We start from the raw sequence: 24376 nt of genomic DNA, 5'->3' as shown, positions 1-24376 counted from the left end.
AGCCCTGTGGTCCGATTTGTACTATTTCAGATTCATACCTTCCCACGGTTGGTTACTATCACTGTGCTAAATTTTGTGCAGATTGCTTCAGCCGTTCAGGAGGAGTATTTGTAAAACAAAACCAGGAGTGTAGTATATAAGAGCTTCGCTTTACTCAACAAAGATTGTGAATTTTCTCATGCTTCTATGGATACCAATTAATATTTATTTTTGAAAACCTCACCTCAAAACTTTGGACATCCAAGTGGCGTAGCCCGAGAGGAACTCAGGGAAGTGAATAGGTCTATGACTTTCCTAGATTTGTGGACCATCTTTGTGGTTAATTTGGGCTGTATCGGTTCAGTATTTTAGTCGTGGCAGATGCACAGATAGACAGACAGACACCACCTCAATTTTTTAATCTATCTATATTTATAAAAGAGGAAGTATGTGTTTATATTCCCTATGGAATCCGAAACGGTTTGTCAGATTGTAATGAAACTTTCAGGCATTATCTTTAGGCATTATTCAAGGATGGTATGTGTGAAGTTTGGTGCAGATCCGTCCAAACAGCTCCGTCCTAGTGGCTCTGGAGTTTCCCATGTTAACCTTATGAGTACTCATATTAAAATGGAATTAAAGAATCTTAACAGCTGTTTCTGTGATTTTCAATAGAATTAAAAAGTTACAAGGTTTACTAACAGTATGCAGCACTATTTATTGCTCAAATTTATGACATCAGCTAATTTAAACCAAGCAGCAACAAAAAGCTGTGATACAAAGTGAGAACTCTCAAAGTAGATTTTTTTACAGTTATGATTATGTTTTTAATTAAACTAGCTGATGTGCCCGTGCTTCGCAACGGGAAGATGTACTATATCACCTAATCCAAACACTTGTTAAGTAGTTCAAATTTATAAACGAAAAGCCACTAAATGTATACAAAAAATTATACTTAAAGTGGTTTAAATACCTGCATTTAAGTAATCCAATTCGTTGCTTATGCTGCAACCGGTATCAACTCCGTGGAGTCATCTTCAGGCGTCCAAGGATATAAGTTATCACTTCATTTGAAGGTCGTCATAGTTTTAAAAAAACGAATATACACGTAACACGAACATTGAACACTCAACACTTGTTCAATGTTCGTGTTACGTGTATATTCGTTTTTTTTAAACTATGACGACCTTCAAATGAAGTGATAACTTATATCAATGCTTATATCCTTGGACGCCTGAAGATGACTCCACGGAGTTGAAACCGGTTGCAGCATAAGCAACGAATTGGATTACTTAAATGCAGGTATTTAAACCACTTTAAGTATTATACAGTAATCCGGAGGCTAAGATCCATCAATATGAAAAAATTATAACCTACATTGTAGTCCAACTGTTTACATTAAAATATATCAAGAACATTATTTTCATAACTTACGGTTATAGAATCTTTTTTCCATAATCAATGACATAGTTTTTGAATAAATAAACCTAACATTTAGTCGTGTAAAATATTGTACTTAACTTGTTTTGATCAGCTGTCTGAAGTTGTGAAATAAGCATTTGGCAGTTCTGGTTGTTTACATTGAAATGTCAAGGTAAAGGTAAACATTGTGAATTTTCTCATGCTTCCATGAAGACCAATTATTAATATTTACTTTTTAAATTTCTGACAACAGCTGGAGTTTCATAACAATATTTGATTCCCATGTTAATCTTATGGAGAAATACAAAACTTTAAAGGGCCCCTGGGCCTCACTCTCTAATTATTTTGCTAAAAAGAAAGTTTCCTGCACAACTTCACGTTACGCTCTTTCCAATGACACCAAAAACATGTCAATCGGTTCAGTAGTTTCGGAGGAGTAATTGTCACAAAAAATCTGCTTGCGTATTAAATAAGTACTAGTGTACCTGTTGATCGAATTCGAGCAATTGCTAAGCATTACAGGCGTTATTTTAAAACGAATAACAGTCATAATTTCTGATGACTTTAAAAGATTCAACTCAAAGATTATGGAAATACTCAAGATCTACCTAACAGATCGATATAATCAACATTTCTTGTAAATAAGGTATCATTTTTCAAAAGCTGATCTTGTTTTTTAGTGTTTTCTACAAATAGCCTTACTCATAGCCTTGTACATTATCTCTATTTCTTCTCCTATGTTTCCATAGTTTGCATATCGGCTCTTTCAATGATTAGTAAGAAATGCAGCACAGTGTTAATTCAGTTTTCTTTTTAGTATATCAAATTATCCAGGCTCTCTCGCTTTTTTCCATTGTAATATTTACGCCAACCCAAATTCAAATAGTAAAACTTCATTTCAACCAAGTCAGTAAATGTTTAGCAAACTGTTAAATTAGCAAACTTATTGCCTGTTTACAATTAACATATGTTCTTCTTCTCACTTTTAATTTCTAACAACAGCTGGAGTTTCATAACAGTTTTTGTTTCCCATGTTAATCTTATGGAGAAATACGAAACTTTAAAGAGACCCAGGGCCTCACTCTCTAATTATTTCCTTAAACAGAAAGTTTCCTGCACAACTTCACGTTACGCTCTTTCCAATGACACCAAAAACATGTCAAACGGTTCAGTAGTTTCGGAGGAGTAATTGTCACAAAAAAACTGCTTGCGTATTAAATAAGTATAGATAGATAAATAATTTTTGATTCTGTGCAAATAAGGTGTTTTATTTTTTAAGTGCGTAATTCATTAACTTATTGACTTTCTTTTTTCCTATTTGTTTGTAAAAATCTATTATGTTTGTATGATTTGTTTCCCCAAAAATAATGCTTGGGAAACGGAGTAGCCAGTTGATACTTTAAGTGAATCACTAAAAGTTTATCTACATACATCAGATTTATGGAACATAATGATTATTCTCTAGTCAGTATTAAACATCAACACACTCTGTCGATGGCTCAAATCAAATACGTCCATTTTACTTTTAAAACTGGCAACAACTTTAACATAGAGGAGAGAGTAAATTCTTTGTTATTCACTTACCTTGGCATTAAAATTAGCACCTTGTGTTGTGTCAGCACCATAAAAGCCTGTTCTAGTAGGCTTCTCATCCCCGTGATAATGCTGTTTTCAAAGACTGTTGACTGAAAATAAACTTAGTTGAATCCACTTCAGTTGCTATGAATTACTGATATCTGTTGTATAAACGAACTACAACATACTGTATGTCATATCAAATCAATTATTAACGTTTTGAAACATAAGAGTGGAAATCTTATTAGTAGCATTCTCTATGAGTGCTACTACTGGTAACTCAAAAGTTACCATTTTGTTCTATTTAATTGAAAGATTCACTACAGCTGGTACGTGGGATATCTACCATAGTTTCAAAAAGGGAATGGTATGATCAAAAACAGTTTTGATTATTCAAAGATTTTCAGAATTCTGATAAGACTAATCTTGAATACCACTAATGCCTATTGATTGTTTTAACTCTTCTCTTTAAATTACTTCTAACTCTATAACTAGAATCTAATAATATCACGATCAGTGAATCTGAATTTTAGCATGCAGTTAAAAATTAATTATTTTTTTATGTGATCAGGCATCATTCTTATCGATTTTGTTTACTAGTTTACTAGTTTACTTAGTTTTGTTGTAGTGAATACTTAATGAATTTTAAAGTTTTCAATTAAACTTATTTGTTATTAACTTTTTATCTTTTTTCAACTCGTAAAACAATGAAAATAAAGATACACTTTTATACAGCATATTTCGTACCTAGAAATCAATGACACTAGTATCATTAAAAAGCTACAAAGCACCTAATTCTCATTTTGATTGCAAGCTCAAAATTAATTTTGAAAACTACAAAACTTTTTTGATTGTCTTTATTATTGGTTTTAGTGATCTTACTACATTTAGTTTTAACTTTGGCCAAGCTTTTAACTAACTGTCATTTGTCATAATGGCTTTATAAAATAAATAGATAAAATTAAATTCTAATTAGATCTATAAGTTAGACGACAGTTGTTAAATGTTCCTTCACACATGCATTTATAATACATTCACACATGAAAGATTCACATTAAATGTTAAAAGATCAAATCAGCTAATGAGGAAATAGAACAGACTTTTGTTATTAGTCACCACAACATTAGGACTAGCTAGATAATATGGTATATTGTCTTGTTTACTTTGCAGACAGCCTGTAAACTTCGCTCCAAAGAAGTAGAGGTTTCTTCTTTGAAGCAAGAGTTGGAGAGGTTAAGAAGTGAACTGGACCACATCTCTATGGCTACTTCACAACAAGTAAACATCTATTACAAGTATTTACATAACCTAAGGAAGATAATTAAATTTTTTTGCTCATATAGATGTAATCTAGTTTATATTACAAATCAACAGCATTTGGTTCATAATACAGGGTGAGTTTCTACTAAGCGTGTTAGTTTTTACCAGTTATTCTACTCACTAAAAGGGACAAAAAATGCCAAACAAAAATTTTCCAACCCCACCTGTTGGGCTGCAATGGCCAATTATGTGAATTTTTAAAATTACCTGTAGTAGCTCCACTAAAACGAGCATAGAAATCAAGCCAATACACGTACAGCATAATAACTTATACCAATGAAAAGAGCGTTAAATTTCCTACAAAACCATTGCAACGTCGTTAACATACAACCATATTTTCACCGTTTTATGTCTCACATAACATAAATAAAGAAGTTTGTAAATTATTTCTTTACAATTTCAAAGTGGTGTTACAACTAATAACACTAATGTGATGTTTTGTCAAATTACGTAAAAAACTTTTCGCAACTGCGTCAAGGTCAGAGTTTTGGGAATCAAAAAATTCAACCAAATGTAAAACAGTATGTATCTGTTAATTTCTTTTTTATCACTTTTAATCAGCTGGAGCTGACTTCTGATCAGCTGGGTGTTAAACTTTGTTTACAAAACCACCTGATTTTAATTGTTGGCTTGTAAACATTCAAATTATTAACTATTTCATGAGGAAAATATTATGATTGTTTAGTGCTATATCGGTGTTCACCAATGAAGTATCTTGAAAAATGTCACGAACACTTTTATTTAGCATTTTTAATTATCTATCAAACGATACTATGTTCACGATACCAAATATCAAAGCTAACCTGAGTATCTTCTGCCTTATTCTACCCCATTGTTACCTTTTGTTATTTTTTTTTTGTGATGTGTATATGTTCCCATTATTTCTTTTGCTGTAAACAATTATTATTTGCGTAGTAAGAAGTAATTTATTATGTTTTTTAGACTAGTGACGTAGAAATAAGAGACTCCACCGACCAGGAAGGGCAACGGATTTAAACCGAATGAAGACAAACATTATTTGAGAAACCTCTTATCTAAATAATAACGCTTCTGACGAAGTTTGATGAGTAAGGTTACTGATGTGGTGAAATGAAAACAAACTAGCCTAAGATGTAGCTGTTAATGGTTTATTTGTTACACAGAGAGAAGACGAGAGTTGTCCATTCCTCATGGAGAGAGTCCATCAACTATCGAGAGAATTGCAAGTAGCTCACTCCTGCCAAAACAGCTATGAGTCCATGCTTAGAGATGTGAGTAAACCATTCTTCTCCGGTTGTCAAGTTATATTTTGGTGAAATTGGTAGCGTGCTTTAGGTAAGTCAGATCTTAATAATTAATTGCTCAAATGAAATCTGGTATTTCACTGAAGGTTCTTGTGCTTAAGGTACGTCCGATCTTAATAATCGATAGCTCGAATGAAAGCTGGTATTTCACTGAAGGTTCTTGTGCTTAAGGTACGTCCGATCTTAATAATCGATAGCTCGAATGAAATCTGGTATTTCACTGAGGGTTCTTGTGCTTAAGGTACGTCCGATCTTAATAATCAATAGCTCGAATGAAATCTGGTATTCACTGAAGGTTCTTGTGCTTTTGGTACGTCAGATGTCTGATCTTAATTATCAATAGCTAGAATGAACCCTGGTATTTCAGTGAAGGTTCTTAGATCAAAGCATATAGGATAACGGAATTAAAATTGAGCAAATATATCTAAAATTAAATAACATATACAAGAAATAATCAAATTCATGTTTTTTGATGAATAATATAGTATCTTGAACTTAACTGATTCAAACGATCAATATCTTAAATGAAAGCCTTTATTTCTAGGAATACTTTAAGGTCAAGACATTTATAAATTAATTAAAATTAAAATGGTGTAACGTATCATTGATAGTTGATTCGTAATTCAGCAGCGTGCTTCTGGTACGTTTGATTTGAATAATCAATGGCTCAAATGAAAGGGGCGAAATATCAATTAAATTGTGTTACTTTTTTGTGTTTTATGAACCTCCTGGGACTCATTATTTAGGTAAGTAAGTTGTGTATCCTTCCTTTCTCCTTAACAAATGTCTCAGGAAATGATAATAGCAGTCTATTTTTCATTGATTAATGAGCTGTTGGATTGCCCTACGTACGGGAATCGAGTAGTCAATAAAACTTAATATAATTCAGAACAGCTAGTTTACATGTATAAACACAAATTCTGGCATTTTTAATGAGAAAATCATCTTGTAAATAAAAATGTCACATGATTCTATTTCTATTCCTATTATATTCCTATTCATTTCTTCCTATAATAGGCCTATACGATATACATTTTAAATCTGATAATTTGCAATAAAACAGCAGTTGCGTCGGTTTGAAAAGCCTTGAAGTGAGATTGGCGGTCCATTCACACACACTGGTTTTGAGTACAGTAGTTACATACCGTCTTCCATTGCATACTATCACTTAAATGATTTTGCTTGAACCTCAACAGTAACTGTCGAGTTTGACGGGATTCACCTATTTTTAAATAAAAACCAATCAGACAAATTGAAATTCACTTTGTATGAAGGTTTGCTGCAGTGGGAGTATATTTAATATATTTCTAAGAGGAGATTCGTCAATAGAATGATTGTTTTCGATAACATTTTCTTTCTGATGAAACGAGGGAATAAAATAGATAAAATACTTTATTAATAATTTAAATAAAATTTAAAATATATTAAAACATTAACACTTCACTGAGAACATATTAGAACAACATAACATAACATAATACAGCTTTAAAACTTTTGCAGTTTTATTTAGTCAGTGACAGTGATAAGACAGTGCTGGCCAGCCTTTACAGTTTTAAAAAGTTTTATCACTTTTTATTCAATTTTACTATTGTAATTTTGACAGTGTTTTAACCCTCTGAGTGTTAAGCATCGCGTAATCAACGCACAACACACCCGCCGTGTTGTTATGCGTCGCTTAAGCGACACACAAACAACGTTTACGGCGAAGGCTCTGGGACCGACTGAATCAGATTGAACTGGATCGAGATTGGTATCGTTGTTTTCAGCAGATTCTAAGCTTTCTCCTGATGTCTGTTTCTAGACACTTTTAATTTTAGTTCCGAAAATATTGTAGCAGACAGATGACATGCGTATTTGTAAACAACTTGGTTAACTTCGCACCGATGACTCATGTGTTTTATTACGTTTATCATTGTTTTAGTGTTAAAAATAAAAAATAGTGATATACGTGGTGCATTATAAGAAGATTTAAGTGATTTTGAAGGGCTGGTTGATGCTCCTGAAGAAGTATGTAGTGATATTGATGTAAATGATCCGCCAGATTCCTAAGTTAGCTATGGTTAGGCTATGCATTCTTAGCTAACGCTAAATGTACGAAATCTGTTTTTCACCCATAACTTATTTAGGTATTTGCAAACCTACTTCCTTATATTATTATATTTTTGGAATCCTCATAAAATGTATAACAAAGTGGCTATTTTGAAATATTTGTAGACCTATAATTATAAATTTATTGAGCGCAACATACATTTTTTTCACTTATTTTATAAGTTTTTAGAAATGTTAACCCCAGAAAAATTGTTGAAAATTTTTTTTTATGTTTTAGACTATATATTACATTAAAGCCCACAGTTTTCCAAACAAAATTATATATAAAACAGTATACTTTAGAGTGTTTTTAAGTTTCTAAGATACATTTTAATAAAACCCTGCAATTGCGCAATAAATGGGCGGACATTAAGACCATTACTATGGACACTTGGAGTTTTAAAGAATCTTTTGACATACCACTATTTATTAATATATTGATGATGTGGTTGCATACAATGACCTGACGAAGTTCTAAGGAACAAAACTAGTTGTCATGCCAGCAACTGTGCTTGGATAAGGTAATCCTTCTATTTTATCAATAATATATTCCAACCAAGGGTCACAATGAATAACATAAGATATAAAAAGACATTTGATTATAAAGCACCAATAAAGTAATACAGTACCATATAAAATCCTCAACATTCCCCTTTGATCAAACATATTTTTAGCGAATTTCCCATATAGGGAATAAGCTATTACCGTAATACTCATGGTAAGACCTGGAAAAACAGGGCTAAAAATCATGTTTAGGGCGTCGACTGGGGGTCAGTATTTTCACCATATTTGGATCAATAAACAAGGCACTTTTGCAATCTTTAAATGCAGAATTTTTACTGCAGCGAGACTGTTGTATAATTTAAATCAAAGACATAACATAACCTCAATCAAAGTTAAGTTCACTCCACTCTCTCTTGTGGATGGAACTTCTGCATTGGCTCCACTTACACCAAACCACCTTCTTCAAGAAGCCAGGGTAAGTGGTATGCCAGACATAGACCAAATCGACGAGTGAAGATTGAACTAATTAAAGATTAAAACATATCTTGAGACATAATCTAAGACAATGTTTCAGGAAAGAATATTTGGGACAGTTGGTTCAAAAATCAAATATAAAAATTTCACAAAATTTACCATGGATAGGTGATTAGTTTTTATTGAATGTGAAAATGTGAAAAGAATAGATTAGCTTTTCAGTCTTGTCAATGAAACTATACCAGGCAAGAATGGTGTGGTCGGACTTGTAAAACTTTGTTCAACTCATGGAACATTGTTGAAGCTGATAAAAAGATTGTATGCCCTTGAAAGCAAATCGAAAGATATAAACATGGAGAAGAAAGTTAATTGATGGACCTAAAAACAAAAACACTCAAGATGGAATTGAGACAAAAGTAGGTAAAAAATTAAGGTACTACCATAGACAAATAGAATAAATATAGACCGTCAGCTGTGCTGCTGTTAGCAGAAGTTTTGGCGTCTACCGCTAGATTTGCCGTGTAGTTACGGCGCACGCCACTGCAGCATCTGTTGGTTACATACGGCTCCTGCGCTCCGCGACTGCAGCGGTGGGCGCCGGAACCTTCCTTTGACAGTCTATATTTATTCTATTTGTCTATGGTACTACTCGGTGGGAAGATGTTATATGCCTTGGTTTGTACATAAAAATTCTGTATATTTCATATAGCTCATCTTTTATCAAGTTTTGTTTTTTGTTGAATTTGTGATCTTAACTATCGTAAAACTAGAAGTTTTAATAAAAAGGTCACATTTTTCTTTAAGATTTATTATGAATTGAAGAGATAGGGGAACATAATTAACAGGAGTTATTTCAAATAATGCACATATAAAGCCATTCTCCTGCATGATCAGATGTAGATTTCTTTAAATGTTTGTAATTTTGTAGAAGTTTGAGTATGTGGTGCACTTATATGGTCACTCTTTGGTATGAGCAAATGTAGGTTCCTTCATATGGCTTTTGTTTTGAAGGATTTCCCTCATGTAGTGCAATTTAAGGTTACCCTCCAATATGAACCAATGTATGCTTCTTCAATTTGGAATTGGCTGTAAAGGATTTTCCACATGTAGCACACTTATAAGGTCGCTCTCCAGTATGAATCAATAAATGTCGCTTCAAAGCAGTTTTGGTTGTAAAGGATTTTCTACATGTATCACACTTATAAGGCCGTTCTCCAGTATGAACCAATGTATGTTTATTCAAATTCTGTTTTACTGTAAAGGATTTTCCGCATGTATCACACTTAAGGTAGCTCTCCAATATGTATCCATAAATGTTGCTTCAAATAATCTTTTCTTACAAAGGATTTTCCACATGTATTGCACTCATAAGGTCGCTCTCCACTATGAACTAATGTATGTGTATTCATATTAACTTTGGCTGTAAAGGATTTTCCGCATGTATCACACTTATAAGGCCGCTTTCCAGTATGAATCAATAAATGTCTCTTCACACTTTTTTTGGTTACAAAGGATTTTCCACATGTATCACACTTATAAAGTCGCTCTCCAGTATGAACCGTTGTATGTTCTTTCAAAGACCTTTTTGTTGTAAAGGATTTTCCGCATGTATCACACTTATAAGGCCGCTTTCCAGTATGAATCAATGAATGTCTCTTCACACTTTTTTTGGTTACAAAGGATTTTCCACATGTATCACACTTATAAGGTCGCTCTCCAGTATGAACCATTGTATGTTCCTTCATATAGTGTCTAGTTTTAAAGGATTTTCCACATATAGTGCACTTAAAAGGTCTCTCATCAGAGTGTGTCAACAAATGACTCTTTACGTGATGTAGGTGGATAAAGGTTTTCTCACATATAACACATTTAAAGGGCCGCTCACCTGTATGTTCAAATATATGACACTTCATTTTCCGCTGAGTAGGAACGATTATTCTACAAACTGGACACTTATAAGGAAGTTTTTTAATGATCTTTAACATTTTTACTTTTCACTTTCTAACTTATCAGATAACCTAGTAACTAAATAGACGCCTCAACTAGTCAGTATGCTTTGTATGTCCATTTGAATATTTCTCTTGTTTGTAGGATTTGTTAAATGTCTATTAGTTACATAGGGATTTCATTAAATTTTTAGACATCTCTTGCTCAAATCTTGTTACCAATGGGTTGGAGATATCAAATCGTACAGAATAAATGTTCATTGTCATACATAATCTCTTGTTATTTAAGGCATAATCGTGATTATTTTTTTTTGTTTATAGTGTTTAAAAGTTAATGCTTTTTCACTGTTGTTCAAAGTATTGTATATAAGAGATTATATGAAGCTTTACTGTGATGAGCTTGAGTTTATTTTTCTTTTGTCCGGGAAAGTATATTGTCACTTCTGAAAAAGACCATACTTTATTAGACATTTACATTTTATAAATAACAATTCCTTTTTTTATCGGTTAATTTATCTTTATAGTGTTATAACATTACAATTGTTTATACTAGCACGTAAATATCTAATGATTGAAAACCAAGGTTGTACAAGCCATTCAAAATTATGTAATCTAAATAAGTATAGCATCTATTCTATTTTAAACTCTTTGTCCAAGCCATTCAAAATTATGTAGGCCTAATCTAAATAAGTATAACATCTATTCTATTTTAAACTCTTTCTGAAGTTTCTTAAATTCCACACCTTCATGTAAACCATTTTCTCACCTCAAACAATCTTTTCTAATCTTGGTATTTTTAGGAAGGGTCATTTCATTTCAATATCTTTATTCAACAATTGTACATTGTACATTGAATAGTAGGGATGGACGGGTCCCGAAATTTCGGGAATTTTTCGGGAAAAAAATATTCCCGATTATCGGGACGGGATTACATTTGATTCGGGAATTTTTCGGGACGGGATTTGGTCCGATCGCCGGCGATTTTGCCGCTTCGCGAGTGCCGATGACGCCGCTATTGCGAGCGATAGGTCCGCGAACGCAGGAGACGAAGTCGTTTCGACGATTGCGCCGTGACCGCGGAGTCATACCGACGATCACGCCGTGACCGCGGGGTCATACCGACGATGACCCCGTGACCACGGAGTCATATCGACGATCGCGCCGTGACCGTGAGTCATACCGACGATCGCGCCGTGACCACGGAGTCATACCGACGATCACGCCGTGACCGCGGAGTCATACCGACGATCGCGCCGTGACCATGAGTCATACCGACGATCGCGCCGTGACCGTGAGTCATACCGACGATCGCGCCGTGACCGTGAGTCATACCGACGATCTCGCCGTGACCGTGAGTCATACCGACGATCGCGCCGTGACCGCGGAGTCATACCGACGATGACCCCGTGACCACGGAGTCATACCGACGATCGCGCCGTGACCGTGAGTCATACCGACGATCACGCCGTGACCGCGGAGTCATACCGACGATCGCGCCGTGACCGTGAGTCATACCGACGATCGCGCCGTGACCGCGGAGTCATACTGACGATCACCCCGTGACCGCGGAGTCATACCGACGATCGCGCCGTGACCGTGAGTCATACCGACGATCGCGCCGTGACCGTGAGTCATACCGACGATCGCGCCGTGACCGCGGAGTCATACCGACGATGACCCCGTGACCACGGAGTCAAATCGACGATCGCGCCGTGACCGTGAGTCATACCGACGATCGCGCCGTGACCGTGAGTCATACCGACGATCACGCCGTGACCGCGGAGTCATACCGACGATCGCGCCGTGACCGTGAGTCATACCGACGATCGCGCCGTGACCGTGAGTCATACCGACGATCGCGCCGTGACCGCGGAGTCATACCGACGATCGCGCCGTGACCGTGAGTCATACCGACGATCGCACCGTGACCGCGAGTCCTTTCGACCGCGAGTCACAAGTTTCTACAGGTACCTGAAAAATTGTTACCCATCTCTTGGTTTTTATAGATCAGTGCCACAAAGGGTAAAGATTGATTTTGTATGCCTTTTTTGGTAACTGCAATACTCAAGTCTTTCTTTTTATGCACAGAAAAAAATCCCGTCCCGTCCCGTCCCGAAAATCGGGAAGGAAATAAAAATCCCGTCCCGTCCCGTCCCGAACTAAAAATTCAATCCCGTCCATCCCTATTGAATAGTGTCAGATTCCTAACCTAGTAAATAAAGTTATAAGCTAAAATTACAATTTATATAATACTAAGAAACTAAAAATAAAATCAGGTTAATTGGGGAAACACCTCTTTAATGGAGTAGGGAGCGATTTCTATGAGATATTTTTTTAATTTGTTTTTAAATTTGATTGAGTTGCCAATGGGTTTTAAATGATTTGGAAGAAACCGTAAAAATCTTCTTCCGGCACAGGTGGGCTTTTTATTTGAAAATAAAAGATGGTTGCGACTATTTTCTCTTAGGGCTTTTCCTCTTGTATTGTAGCATAATTGTGCGTTATCTGATATACTTTCTTTCGCTATGAGAGCAGTTTCAAAAATGTATTGGGCAAACACAGTTAATATTTTAAAATTTTTGAAATGAATTTTAACACATTCATCATTTTTTAGTCCCATCATTGTTCTTAATGCCCTTTGCTGTAATTTTAAGATTCGATTAAGATTTTTCTTAGTTGTAGCTCCATATAAAGATATACCGTATGAAATGTGGCTATGGACAAGAGAATGATATATTGTTTTTAAAGTATTGATATTACATAAATATGACATCTTTTTCAAAGCAAATATCCCTGAATTTATCTTTGAGCAAACATGATTGACGTGGTCCTGCCAGGATAGATGTTTATCAACTTTTAAACCTAAAAAATCTATTTTATCAACTTGTTTGATTTCATCGGAATCCAAAATAATCAACGGTTCTATTTTGTTTTTACATTGCTTAGTTGAAAATGATATAAAATTAGTTTTACTTTTGTTTATTTTGAGATTGTTGGATAGTAAGTAATTTTTAATATTTGCAAGTTCTATAAAGGTATCTATTTCAATATGTTCTACTGTTTTTCCTGTAATTTTTAAGTTAATGTCATCAGCATATAAACACATATTTCCACAAGGTACACACGACAGAACATTTGGAATCTTATCAATGTAGCAAAGGAATAAAACAGGGCCTAGTATTGAACCCTGAGGGACACCAAAGTGATTAAGTTTTATTTCTGATCTGTTTTTTACCAGCCAATTATTTTTATTTGACATGATTTCAACGTATTGCTTTCTTTCCGATAAATATGATTTGAACCACGCCAAAATGTGACCTCTTACTCCCATATCTTCTAGTTTGAGTATTAGAGTTTGGTGACATACCCTATCAAAAGCCTTCGTAAGGTCCATTGATATTCCTATAACATTTTCGTGGCTATCAATTGAATTTATTATACTCTCAAAAAAACTTGAAGCAGCTGTAATTGTTGATCTGCCTGAGCGAAAACCATGTTGGCCACTAAATAGAAGGTTGTTATTTTCTATAAAAGACACTAGCCTAATTTTCATTGCCTTTTCAAATAATTTTGAAATAACTGGCAAAAGTGATATTGGTCGATAGTTTTCTACGCACTGAGGGTCCCCCTTTTTGAAAATAGGCACAACCTTAGCAACTTTTAATAATTTTGGAAAATGACCGGATATAAAAGATGAATTAATTAAATGAGTAAAAATTGGAACTAGTTCTTGTTTTGTATATTTTATTACTTTAACGGGAATTTCGTCGTGCCCACGTGAAGGTTTGTTACTTAAAGAGTTTATCAGTTTTTCTACTTCCTCACATGAAACAGGTTCACATCGAAATAATGTTTTAGATTTGACACAATTTTTTAGTACTGGCTGGTGATTATCTAACAACTTATTACAGTTTACAGAACCATTCTTTCCAGATAAACTTACAAAGTAGTCATTTAGTACATTAGATATTGCCCTGGGATCTGCAATAGTTGTTCCTTTGTACGCAATGGTCATGTCATTCACGTTATTTATTTTTTTATCGTAGTGTAATCTTTTAGTTTTGTTTGCCGATTTTTTAAAAGTCTTCATTTTTGTTTTACAGAGGTTAGACAAGTTTTCGTCTTTTAATAATCTAGCTAATTTTGATGATTCCACGATTTCGTTGAATTCCTCCTTTAATGAATAAGTATACCACTCTTTACTGTTAGTTTGTTTCTTTATTACTTGTTTTGGAAATGCTGTGATAAAATGTGATTTGAAAATTTTATAAAATGTTTCGTATTTTTGTTCACAGTTTGCATTAAAAACTTCAAACCAGGACTCGTTTTGTAATGATATTTTGAAATTAATTAGATTTTCATCAGATAGGTTATAGTCTAAATACTTCAGTGACTCGTTTTTCCATGTTTTTTTGGTTAATTTATCAAGGGTCAAAATTTGAGCATCATGATCAGATAGATATGTAACCAGTCCCTCTATTTTTAGATTAGATTTGGGAATATTTGTCAAAAAGTTGTCTATTGCAGATTCCGAGGGCCCTACTACCCTTGTGGGAAAATCAACCAGATATTGCATTCCATGTCTAACTAGAACAGAGTTTAGATCCGTGGCATTCCTATCATTTCCTAATGTGTTAATATTTATGTCACCAGCCACTATAACATATTTATTCCTAGCTAGTACAATATCTAATAGCTTACTTAGCCTGTCTAAAAAAATTGGAACTTTAGAAATTAGTGATCTGTAAACTGCAACCAACAAGAATGATTCAGTATCGGATTTAAAACAAACCATGCTGCTCTCAAACTGTTTGTCTTCATGTAAGGATAACACTTCAGGAATAACAACCGGACTCCACTTCACAGCTCCACGCGCAAAGATGGCAACACCCCCTCCCGTCGTGGTGGTGCGGCAGTAATGAGAAAGTAATTTAAATTTATTTACATGCAATCTGGATATCTCATTTTGATTTAATTTATGCTCTGTTAAAACTACTATATCGGGGTTACTTTCGTTTAAAATAATTTCTAGTGGTTCGATGCGGCTTGCTAAATGTTGAATGTTCTGATGGAATATTTTTATTTTATTGTTATTTTTATTGATAAAAATGTTTTTGGGCGGTGTTATTTTTCTTCCATCCCTAGCACGAGCGGGGAGTTTAAAGTGGAGTCCCGTGTGTTATTTTCGGATGGAAATACTACAATAGGGCTTGCACTCCCCACTTCACTGATAGAGACTTTTTCACTGATCCCTCCCCCACTGTATTCTTCTGCAGACTCCTCAGGGCTGACAGACGTTTGCTCGACATCCTGTACTGTTGTGGATGCAGGTAGTGGCGATGGTGATGCCTGTGGTTGTGACTGCTCCTGCCCTGCTGTGATGTTGGTGGTAGGTGGTGTTGAGATGTTGTACCTCCTTAGCTCCTCAGCAATATCCTTTCGTAGCTGATTCACAAACTCATTGTGTTTTAGTCCTCTTCTGAGATGTCTGGTAGCTCGCTCATCATCTACAATAACTTTGACTGAGACTTTTGTGCTGCGGTGAAACTGAACAATATGTTTCGCAAACACGCTTGTAGGAATCTGGTCACGTATGCATCCCAGGGGAGAACAAATCAGTTCCAGCAGGTTCTTACTTTTGAAATCTGTTATGAGCTGATTATGTGCCTCCGCATAGTCTGATATACTAGGTTTTTCACAGTATCTATTTTTAGTTATAAGACTATAAACAAGTGCCCCATTCGGAGTGTTTTGTAAAGCCAAAGCTTTGCTCACACATTGCGCTTTTGTTGGTCTACCAAACCTATTGCGGAAGATGACTGCCACTCCTTGGCTCATCTGTCTTTGGTCTCCAAAATCACCCGATATACAGTGGGCGAAAGCAACAGACGACTTGTTTTGATTTTCCGAAATAACGCTGTCCATATTTCCTTCAAGAACTTGAATTTGGCTATCGGGTATTTCAGTAGATACTACATTCGAATGGTTAACATCTTTAGTAGAACAAACAGATGCAACATGACGTGTTACTACAGGGGATGGCAATGTCTTAGATGCGTTGTTTTGTTTAGTTTTATTTTCATGTAGGAATTCATTAGTTAGCCTTATTATTTGCTTGGCTATACACTTTTTCCCCTTACTGTTCAAGTGCAGGCCATGTCGAGTGTGGTACCAGCGCTGGAGGAGATGCAGATCAAGAGTTTTAGCTTGAGGGAAATCTGCGAGCATACGTCTTATCATTAAATTTGTGTCATTTATAAACTTATTTTCAGGGCTTTCTGGTGTTAGATCGTATCTGTTAGGTATAGTAGACAGAATGAGATTTGTGTGCTCAAACTTGGGAAGAGCCTCTGTCAGATACTGACAAACTGGATTTATTGGCGCTCGAATGACTGAACTAGTGATGTCATTTGTTCCTGCTAGAATAACAATACAATCTTCCTTTGTGTAAGTTTTGAAATAGGCAGAATTCATAACTTGGTGTAGTATTGGCTTAATAGGGGCCCCTGGCTGACAGTGGTTGATAACTTGGAGAACAGTACTAGCTCCGTGTTTTGTATGTTCGATGAATGCAGCTAAGTCTCTTCCCTGGCTGTCACTTGAGACGGATAACTTGTGGGAGTCTGATCGAGGAGCTGATACGTGTTTCTTCATTGGACCGGCCCTTGTATGTTTTGTTTTGTTTACATTGTTCTTCTTAGTGGTGGTTTCTGGAAGGTCGCTATTAACAGAGACTACATTCGATTGCGGTATTTCTGCTATTACGTCCAGAACTTCAAATCGGTTTTTAGTTACTAATTTTAAATTAGGTTTGGACTTTTTTGTTTTAGATATAGTCTTTTTCGAGGGGATTGTCCTCCACTTATAGCGATTTTCATTTATTTGACTTTGTGATGCTGTCGCAATGTTGCAGTTGGGGACACCATTTGGTTTTACGGCTCCAGAATACCAGTCCGCAAAAGTTGAACCAATATTTCTTTTACAAAAGTGGTCTGCAATGTACTTAGTGTTAGCCAGTACATGGATCCCACATTCAAATGTCTGTTTCTGCTGGACACAGGGCATTTCGATCACGTTATCGGATTGTATTCCAAGTTTCGCAGCAACAGATTTTGCATTCTTTATATTCATAGAGTGGACAGAGTCAAAGTGATATGCGGCTTTGTTTATCCTATCTAAGAATAATAAACTCCAATGAGATCCAGTGTCTTCTGCTCCCCCGTCTGTGCAATCGCTTAAGCATAGAAATACATATTTACAGTTCTGGTATGATGTTAGCTTTAAGCTTTCTTCATAGATGTCTTGTGTACCGAGAGTAATAGTAAGGGTCACGGAGGGTCCTAAGAATAAAACATCTTTGTTGCCTAGGTTGTCCGACATGGCAGCGAAATAGTCGTTAAGGACAGAGTCATCTACCCATTTATCCTTGCCCCAGGACTTCTGTGACTGTAGTTTCAAAATATCGCATTTCATTGTGTCTAAATAAGATTTTAGTCCAGATATAGTAACATCTTTATTTTTGCTCTTTTCAACCAAGTTTTCATACTGCGAATTAGCTTTCCTGATTTGTTGTTGTAAGTCCAAATTTTCTGCAAGTAAGCAGTTATTTCTAGCAACGATGGTGTTATGTTGCAAATCCAGTTCTTTAATTTTATTTTTGAGTTTAAGCTTCTCAGTGTTTTCAGCATCTTGAATTGTAAATGAGTGGTTTAGATCAGAGGATCTTAATTTCTTTTCTTCATCTAATTTGTGTTCTAACACAGTGTTCTCTCTGAGAGATAGGTCTAGTTGGCTTGTCTTCTCATTGTTTTCAAGCATCACCTCGTCACAATGCTTTATTAGTGATTCTAGTTCACATGTTAAATTACTTAAATCTATTTCTGGGCAATTCGCTTTGATTTTATTTATTTCAAAACAAATAGCTGATATATAGTCGGTCATACTATTTTTGTAGTCTGGAGATTCAATGACAATTTCCTCAAGCTTTTTCATATTTTATAGCTTAAGTAAAATAAGCACGGAACAATGAGTGATTTGTAAATGAATGAAGGATGGTTCTATGAATGGCAGCGTAGCGATAATAGCTCTGGAGTTCAGGCGCCGGGAGATAAGGATCGCGGTCGCTGATGAGGCGGGTTTGTTGATTAGTGGTGGTATCTGCAGTCCAGATTTTGAAGCTCTTCAGAACAGAGGGAAATGTCTCATTATATTGTTGGCAGCAAGTCTTCAAAGTGCGCATGCGCCAACTTTGAAATAACGGTCGTGGACCACTTCAATTTGTAAAACTTGTAATAGGTTAGATTATAAAGACGTTGTAATAGTGTTCAGAATTGTGTAATCGTCCGTTATTAATGTAGTATTACGTGCAAAACACTTACGATAGATGGTTTCATAGGAGTAAACAGTAATAGAGTTCGTCAGAACGGTAAAATAAGAGATTTTGCGGCACTTGTAAAAACTGTGTAGCTATAAGGCAGATCAGGTCTACCGATCGTTACAAGATTATCCACACCATAGATCGTCACACAGATAGTTTCAGGTAGATCACAATGGTGATCTTATGCTCAATTGTAGTCATAATGTCTTATTACATTTAAATTTAAAATATATACTGTAAGCAAAGTTTTTTAAATATTTTTTATATGTGTGTGGCATTTTGGGAGGATATGAGAGTTGGTTATTCAAAGGTCCCAATCCATACCTTTTGTGGATGTGCCTGAAATCAAACCTGTCCCTACCGCAACAAAGTCTGAGACGCTAACCATTAGGCTAGCAACACACCCTAAAGGCTGTGTATAATAAAACTAGCAGAGTACCCGTCCTTCCTACGGGGTTGGCATATAAGTATAAAATGTCTATTGCAGTTATACTCAAGCTTCTCGTTTGCAATGGGGGAGGACACAGTTTGATAAAATTTGCTTATTTGAATTTACGGTATACTATACCGTAAATATATAGTATTATAGTATTGGAGTATATAGTAATTATATAGTATATATAAAATAGTATATATAGTATTAGAGTGAAAATTTTTAAACGTACGTTTTCAGGAAAAACACTTTGTAGTATATTCACAAAAGAATAAAACAAACTAGTAAAAGAAAGAACATTTTTATCTTATTGCCATCTCAACACTAAAACAAACATCATAACAAAAACATAAACCATATGCTTTTAACAAGACAATATAGAATAGAATATTAGACATATGATCCAATATCACACTTCTCCCCCTTCAGATAAAGCTCCGCTTCTCTTACGTAGCTGGTCTGCGTGTTTTCGCTTCAGAAGTCCACCAATCCTGACTTGGTATGACAGCTCACCAGTTCTTGATGCAATCACTCCTGGAGTCCAGCCGGCACCTATTTCTCTCTGCACCCAGACTTCTTCCCCCTCAGAAAATTCCCTACGTCTACTTTTGCCATCGTGATACTCCTTTTGTTTGAAAACTGATTCTGCTATCACGTCTTTCACCGTAGGCTTCAAATTGTCCAATGGAGATCGAAGTCTTTTGCCAAAGAACAGTTCAGATGGAGGTTTGCTCGTAGATTTTTGTGGTGTGTTTCTGTAGGCAAACAATAGCTTCGCCAACTTTTGTGTTTGATCTTGCCTGTCACCTTTGCTGGACAAATATCTTGACTTGAATGTTTTGATGAACCGTTCAACTTGGCCATTCGTCTTCGGATGATAAGGTGTACTGCAGACATGTTTTATTGCGTTATCCTTGCAAAACTTCTCAAATAGCCCTGACGTAAACTGTGTACCATTGTCAGTGACTATCATTCTAGGGACTCCATAGCGAGAAAACCATTCCCGTAACTTGTTCACTGTACTGGCAGCCGTAATAGATCTAACCATTGATATCTCTGGCCATTTAGAAAATGCATCTACACCAACTAACCAATACCACCCATCAAATGGTCCAGCATAATCCAAGTGTAACCGTTCCCATGGACCATCTGGTACATTCCACGAGTACAGAGGTACCTCCGGTTCCCTTGGACGGTTCATCTGACACCCATTACAAGTCTTCACATACGTTTCTATGTCTTCGTCAATCTTGCTCCACCACACATAGAACCGTGACAAACTCCGCATTGCTTCAATTCCAGGGTGTCCTTGATGTAAAACACGTAGTGTTTTCTTTTGAAGGGTCTGTGGAACTACTATTCTATTTCCCCACATCAGAATTCCTTTCATAGAAGAGAGTTCTTCCCGTCTGTGAAAAAATGGAGACAAATATGAAAGATCATTAGGCAACTTTTGTGGCCATTGTGATTCCATAAACATCATTACCCGCTTGCAAGTCTCATCTTTTCTAGTTTCTTCTTGCAGTTCCTTTGATGTCAGAGCCATATTGTCTATCTTTTCCTGAACCAGTAGTTTTGCAGACAACTCTTCTCTTGATGGGAGGTCACTCTCGCTGGGCAGTCTAGAGAGTGCATCCGCCAACACGTTGTTCCTACCTTCTATATACTTTATATCAAAGTCGTAGTTGTTTAAGAAAATAGCCCATCGAACCAACCTGTTATTCATCGTCTTGGTCAAATCCCGATGTTTACCAAAAATTCTCTCTAAAGGCTTGTGGTCACTAGTTAAGGTAAAATGTCTGCCATAAAGATACTGGTGGAATTTGACCACACCAAACACGCAAGCAAGTGCTTCCCTGTCAATTGATGAATATCGCTTTTCTGATTCCTGCAAAGTACGCGAAGCAAATGCAACTGGTCTTTCTACACCATCGTGATCAGTTTGTAAAATAATTGCTGCTACACCAACCTCCGAGGCATCACAGGATACTGTTATGGGCAAATCATCTCGGTAAGGAACAACCGTTGCATCTTCTGCAATAAGATTGCGTGCTCTGTCAAACTCCTCTTGTTCTTGGTGATTCCACACCCAAGAAGTCTTAGAACTTGTTAATCGGTGTAATCTTGAACAAAGACCATGAAGATGAGGAATGAACTTCTCATAATAGTTGATGGCTCCCAAAAACGCTCGAAGCTCTTTCTTGTTTGTTGGAGTCTTGGCTTCCTTTAATGCCTTTACTTTATCTTCCCTAGGATGTATTCCTTCTTGATCAATTTTATGCCCCAAATAGTAGACACTGTTTCGACCTAACTGACATTTTTCTTTCTTCGCCTTTATCCCCGCAGCTTCGAGACGTTTCAACACTGTTCTGACATTGCCCAGGTGCTCTTCTTTGGTTCTTCCACTGACTATGATATCGTCTATGTTCACCCCAACCAAAGGGATATCACTGAGGAGATTTTCCATGAAAAGCTGAAATTTGGCTGGAGCATCAGTTAAGCCAAATGCAAGGCGTTTGTAGCGGAAATACCCCATATGAGTAGCTATTATTAAGTAGTTTCGATCCTCGTCTGCAACCTCTAACTGTAAGTATGCATCTTTCAAATCAATTACAGTAAATAATCGACCTCCAGCAATTTTGTTTGTCAAATCAGCAAAAGTAGGCATCTGATAAACTTCAGGCACAATAGCCTTGTTCACGGTAACCCTGAAGTCTCCACAAATGCGAACCCTACCTCCTCCTTTGTTGACATTTACAGTAGGCGTTGACCAGACAATTGCTGTTTCACTTGGATCAACCTTCTCTAAGACTCCACACTCAACTAGTCGGTTCAGCTCATTCTCTACGGAATTTTTCAAAGGAAAGGGTACTCTTCTGGCTTTTAGTGCAATTGGTAGAAAATCCTTCTTTACATGTATTCTAGCCTTTACTCCTTCAATTTTACCCAATCCATCAGAGAAAACACTATCAAATTCCTTCACCAATGATTGGGCTTCCTCTTCTGTAATATTCACATCATCATTTGTTACATTGTTTGATTTTACACTAACTTCAGGTGGAAGTTTCATTCCAAATGATACCATCCACGGAAGTCCAAACAATGGAATGTCATCTTTTTCCATTACTGCCACTGGTAATTTCCTAGTTTCCCCATTCAAACACACTGACACATAGCATTTGCCTAAACATGCTAACGGTGTTTGACCGTTGACGGTGGTTAACCCGGAGAGAGGTTTAACCTGGGGCTTACCGAGTTTCTTCCACAATGTCTGCCCAATTGTAGAAATTCTGGCACCAGAATCGAATTCCATAAGGCAGGGCAGTCCATTAACATTCACACTTATTGAGGCACGTGGAGTTCTGTTTGAAATCTTCTTAAGAGTATGAAGATCAGATTCCACCCCATCTGAACTGTGCTCACCATCGGAATACTTTGTGTCAATTTTACTGACAAACTTCCTTTTGCACACCCTAGCAAAATGTCCTATCTTCCGGCATTTGAGACACTCCTGGCCTTTTGCTGGACATTTCTCCTTGACACATTTATGTCTGCCACAGTTCTCACATCCATTCCCTTGACCAGTTGTTTGCCGCTTCTTAACAAAACATACGTTCGATGTAGTACTGGCATTCACCTCGTTTCTGGCACGCTCCATCGACCTGGCCAGCTGGAACACTCTCTCTGCCGTGACAACACTGCCACCGGTCTCTACACCATCCGGCCAACGATGCCTTACTTCCACTTCAAATTGTTCATTGAACACCCCTGCGATGAAACGATCCCGGATCCGTTCATCCAAGCCTTGGCCATACCGACAGTGTTTGCTTAATTTCTTTAACCGGGTGAAATAGTCTGTGAAGGACTCACTTTCATTCCTAACAGCTCTTTCAAACTCAAAACGGGCAGCAAAAATCGTTTGGTTTGGACCATACAGTGTGAAAAATGCAGTCTTAATTTCTTCGTATGAACAAGAATCAAGGTTCTTCGGGATGAAATAATTTTGCATCTTCTGGAGTGGTTCACTTCCCACATAAGCCAGTAGTAAGTCTTTTCTCGCCTCCTTACTACGCTCATCTGAACCCCCCAACCCTTTCACCCGGCAAACACGTTGAAAATGTTCAATATACTCTTCTGCTGTTTCTTCACATTTGTATTTCTCAAAGACAAACTTCTCCATTTTCCTCTCCAACTCACTGTGAGACTCTTCATCAACTTCCCTATCACTCTTCTGCTTCTTTCTAGACATCCTCGTCGCCAGTGTAGTATATTCACAAAAGAATAAAACAAACTAGTAAAAGAAAGAACATTTTTATCTTATTGCCATCTCAACACTAAAACAAACATCATAACAAAAACATAAACCATATGCTTTTAACAAGACAATATAGAATAGAATATTAGACATATGATCCAATATCACACACTTTAAAAATTTTTGTTCCGTTTTTTGAAACTTTTATTATTTTTTTTTATTTAATTAACATTTGAAGTTTCATAAAATGTCCACGGTAATGCAATATATTTGCAGATTTTTTATTAATAGAGCATCTTTGATGGAAAAACACAAAATTTTGTCACGATCATCACGGACATAAAACTGAATATTATAAATAGTTAATATTATTTTTATAACTATGTTTTGCTATAAATTAATTTACTTTTAGGGCCATTACACAATAAACAGCTCAATAAACTTTTGATATATTGGTCTTTCTAGAAAAAAATAAAAAACTCAAAAAATTAAAAGAAGCCAATAAAATCTTTTTAAGTTTGTATAACTCCGAAAAAAAACTAACCTGAGATCCGAAAAATTGTTTTGTTTATATAGAGGTGTGCTTCTTTTGTGTATAAAACATTGAAATATGATGATATTTTAATTTTTGAAATTGATATGATAGAAATCATAAACGAAACTTTGGTCGTGACATTACGTGTTATTTGGCTCTGTTCTGGCGGTAGCCCTTCACCTCAT

General features: G+C 36.1%; 2 protein-coding genes across 3 annotated transcripts in view; one reads left to right on the top strand and one right to left on the bottom strand.

Moving 5' to 3' along the window:
* Positions 1-24376, top strand: part of LOC129000023 (interaptin-like) — a 175673-nt gene that overhangs the window by 65372 nt on the left and 85925 nt on the right. Inside the window, exons 38-39 of the mRNA XM_054426870.1 lie at positions 4147-4254; positions 5439-5546. Of these exons, the coding sequence (XP_054282845.1) occupies positions 4147-4254; positions 5439-5546 (216 nt within the window). The remainder of the gene's footprint in view (positions 1-4146; positions 4255-5438; positions 5547-24376) is intronic.
* The window catches only part of LOC129000025 (gastrula zinc finger protein XlCGF7.1-like), a 46591-nt gene continuing 31892 nt past the window's right edge, over positions 9678-24376 (bottom strand). For both annotated transcript variants that reach the window (XM_054426873.1, XM_054426872.1), the window contains one exon: positions 9678-11034. In XM_054426873.1, the coding sequence (XP_054282848.1) occupies positions 9929-10630 (702 nt within the window). In that variant the 5' untranslated portion in view covers positions 10631-11034 and the 3' untranslated portion in view covers positions 9678-9928. The remainder of the gene's footprint in view (positions 11035-24376) is intronic.

The sequence above is a fragment of the Macrosteles quadrilineatus genome, unplaced genomic scaffold, assembly GCF_028750875.1.
Source record: "Macrosteles quadrilineatus isolate MER2022 unplaced genomic scaffold, UCM_ALF_1.0 Scaffold_8__2_contigs__length_117827958, whole genome shotgun sequence".
In the NCBI taxonomy this organism is placed as follows: Eukaryota; Metazoa; Arthropoda; class Insecta; order Hemiptera; family Cicadellidae; genus Macrosteles; species Macrosteles quadrilineatus.
Note: the sequence above shows the minus strand (reverse complement) of the source record. Positions and strands in the feature narration are given on the sequence as shown.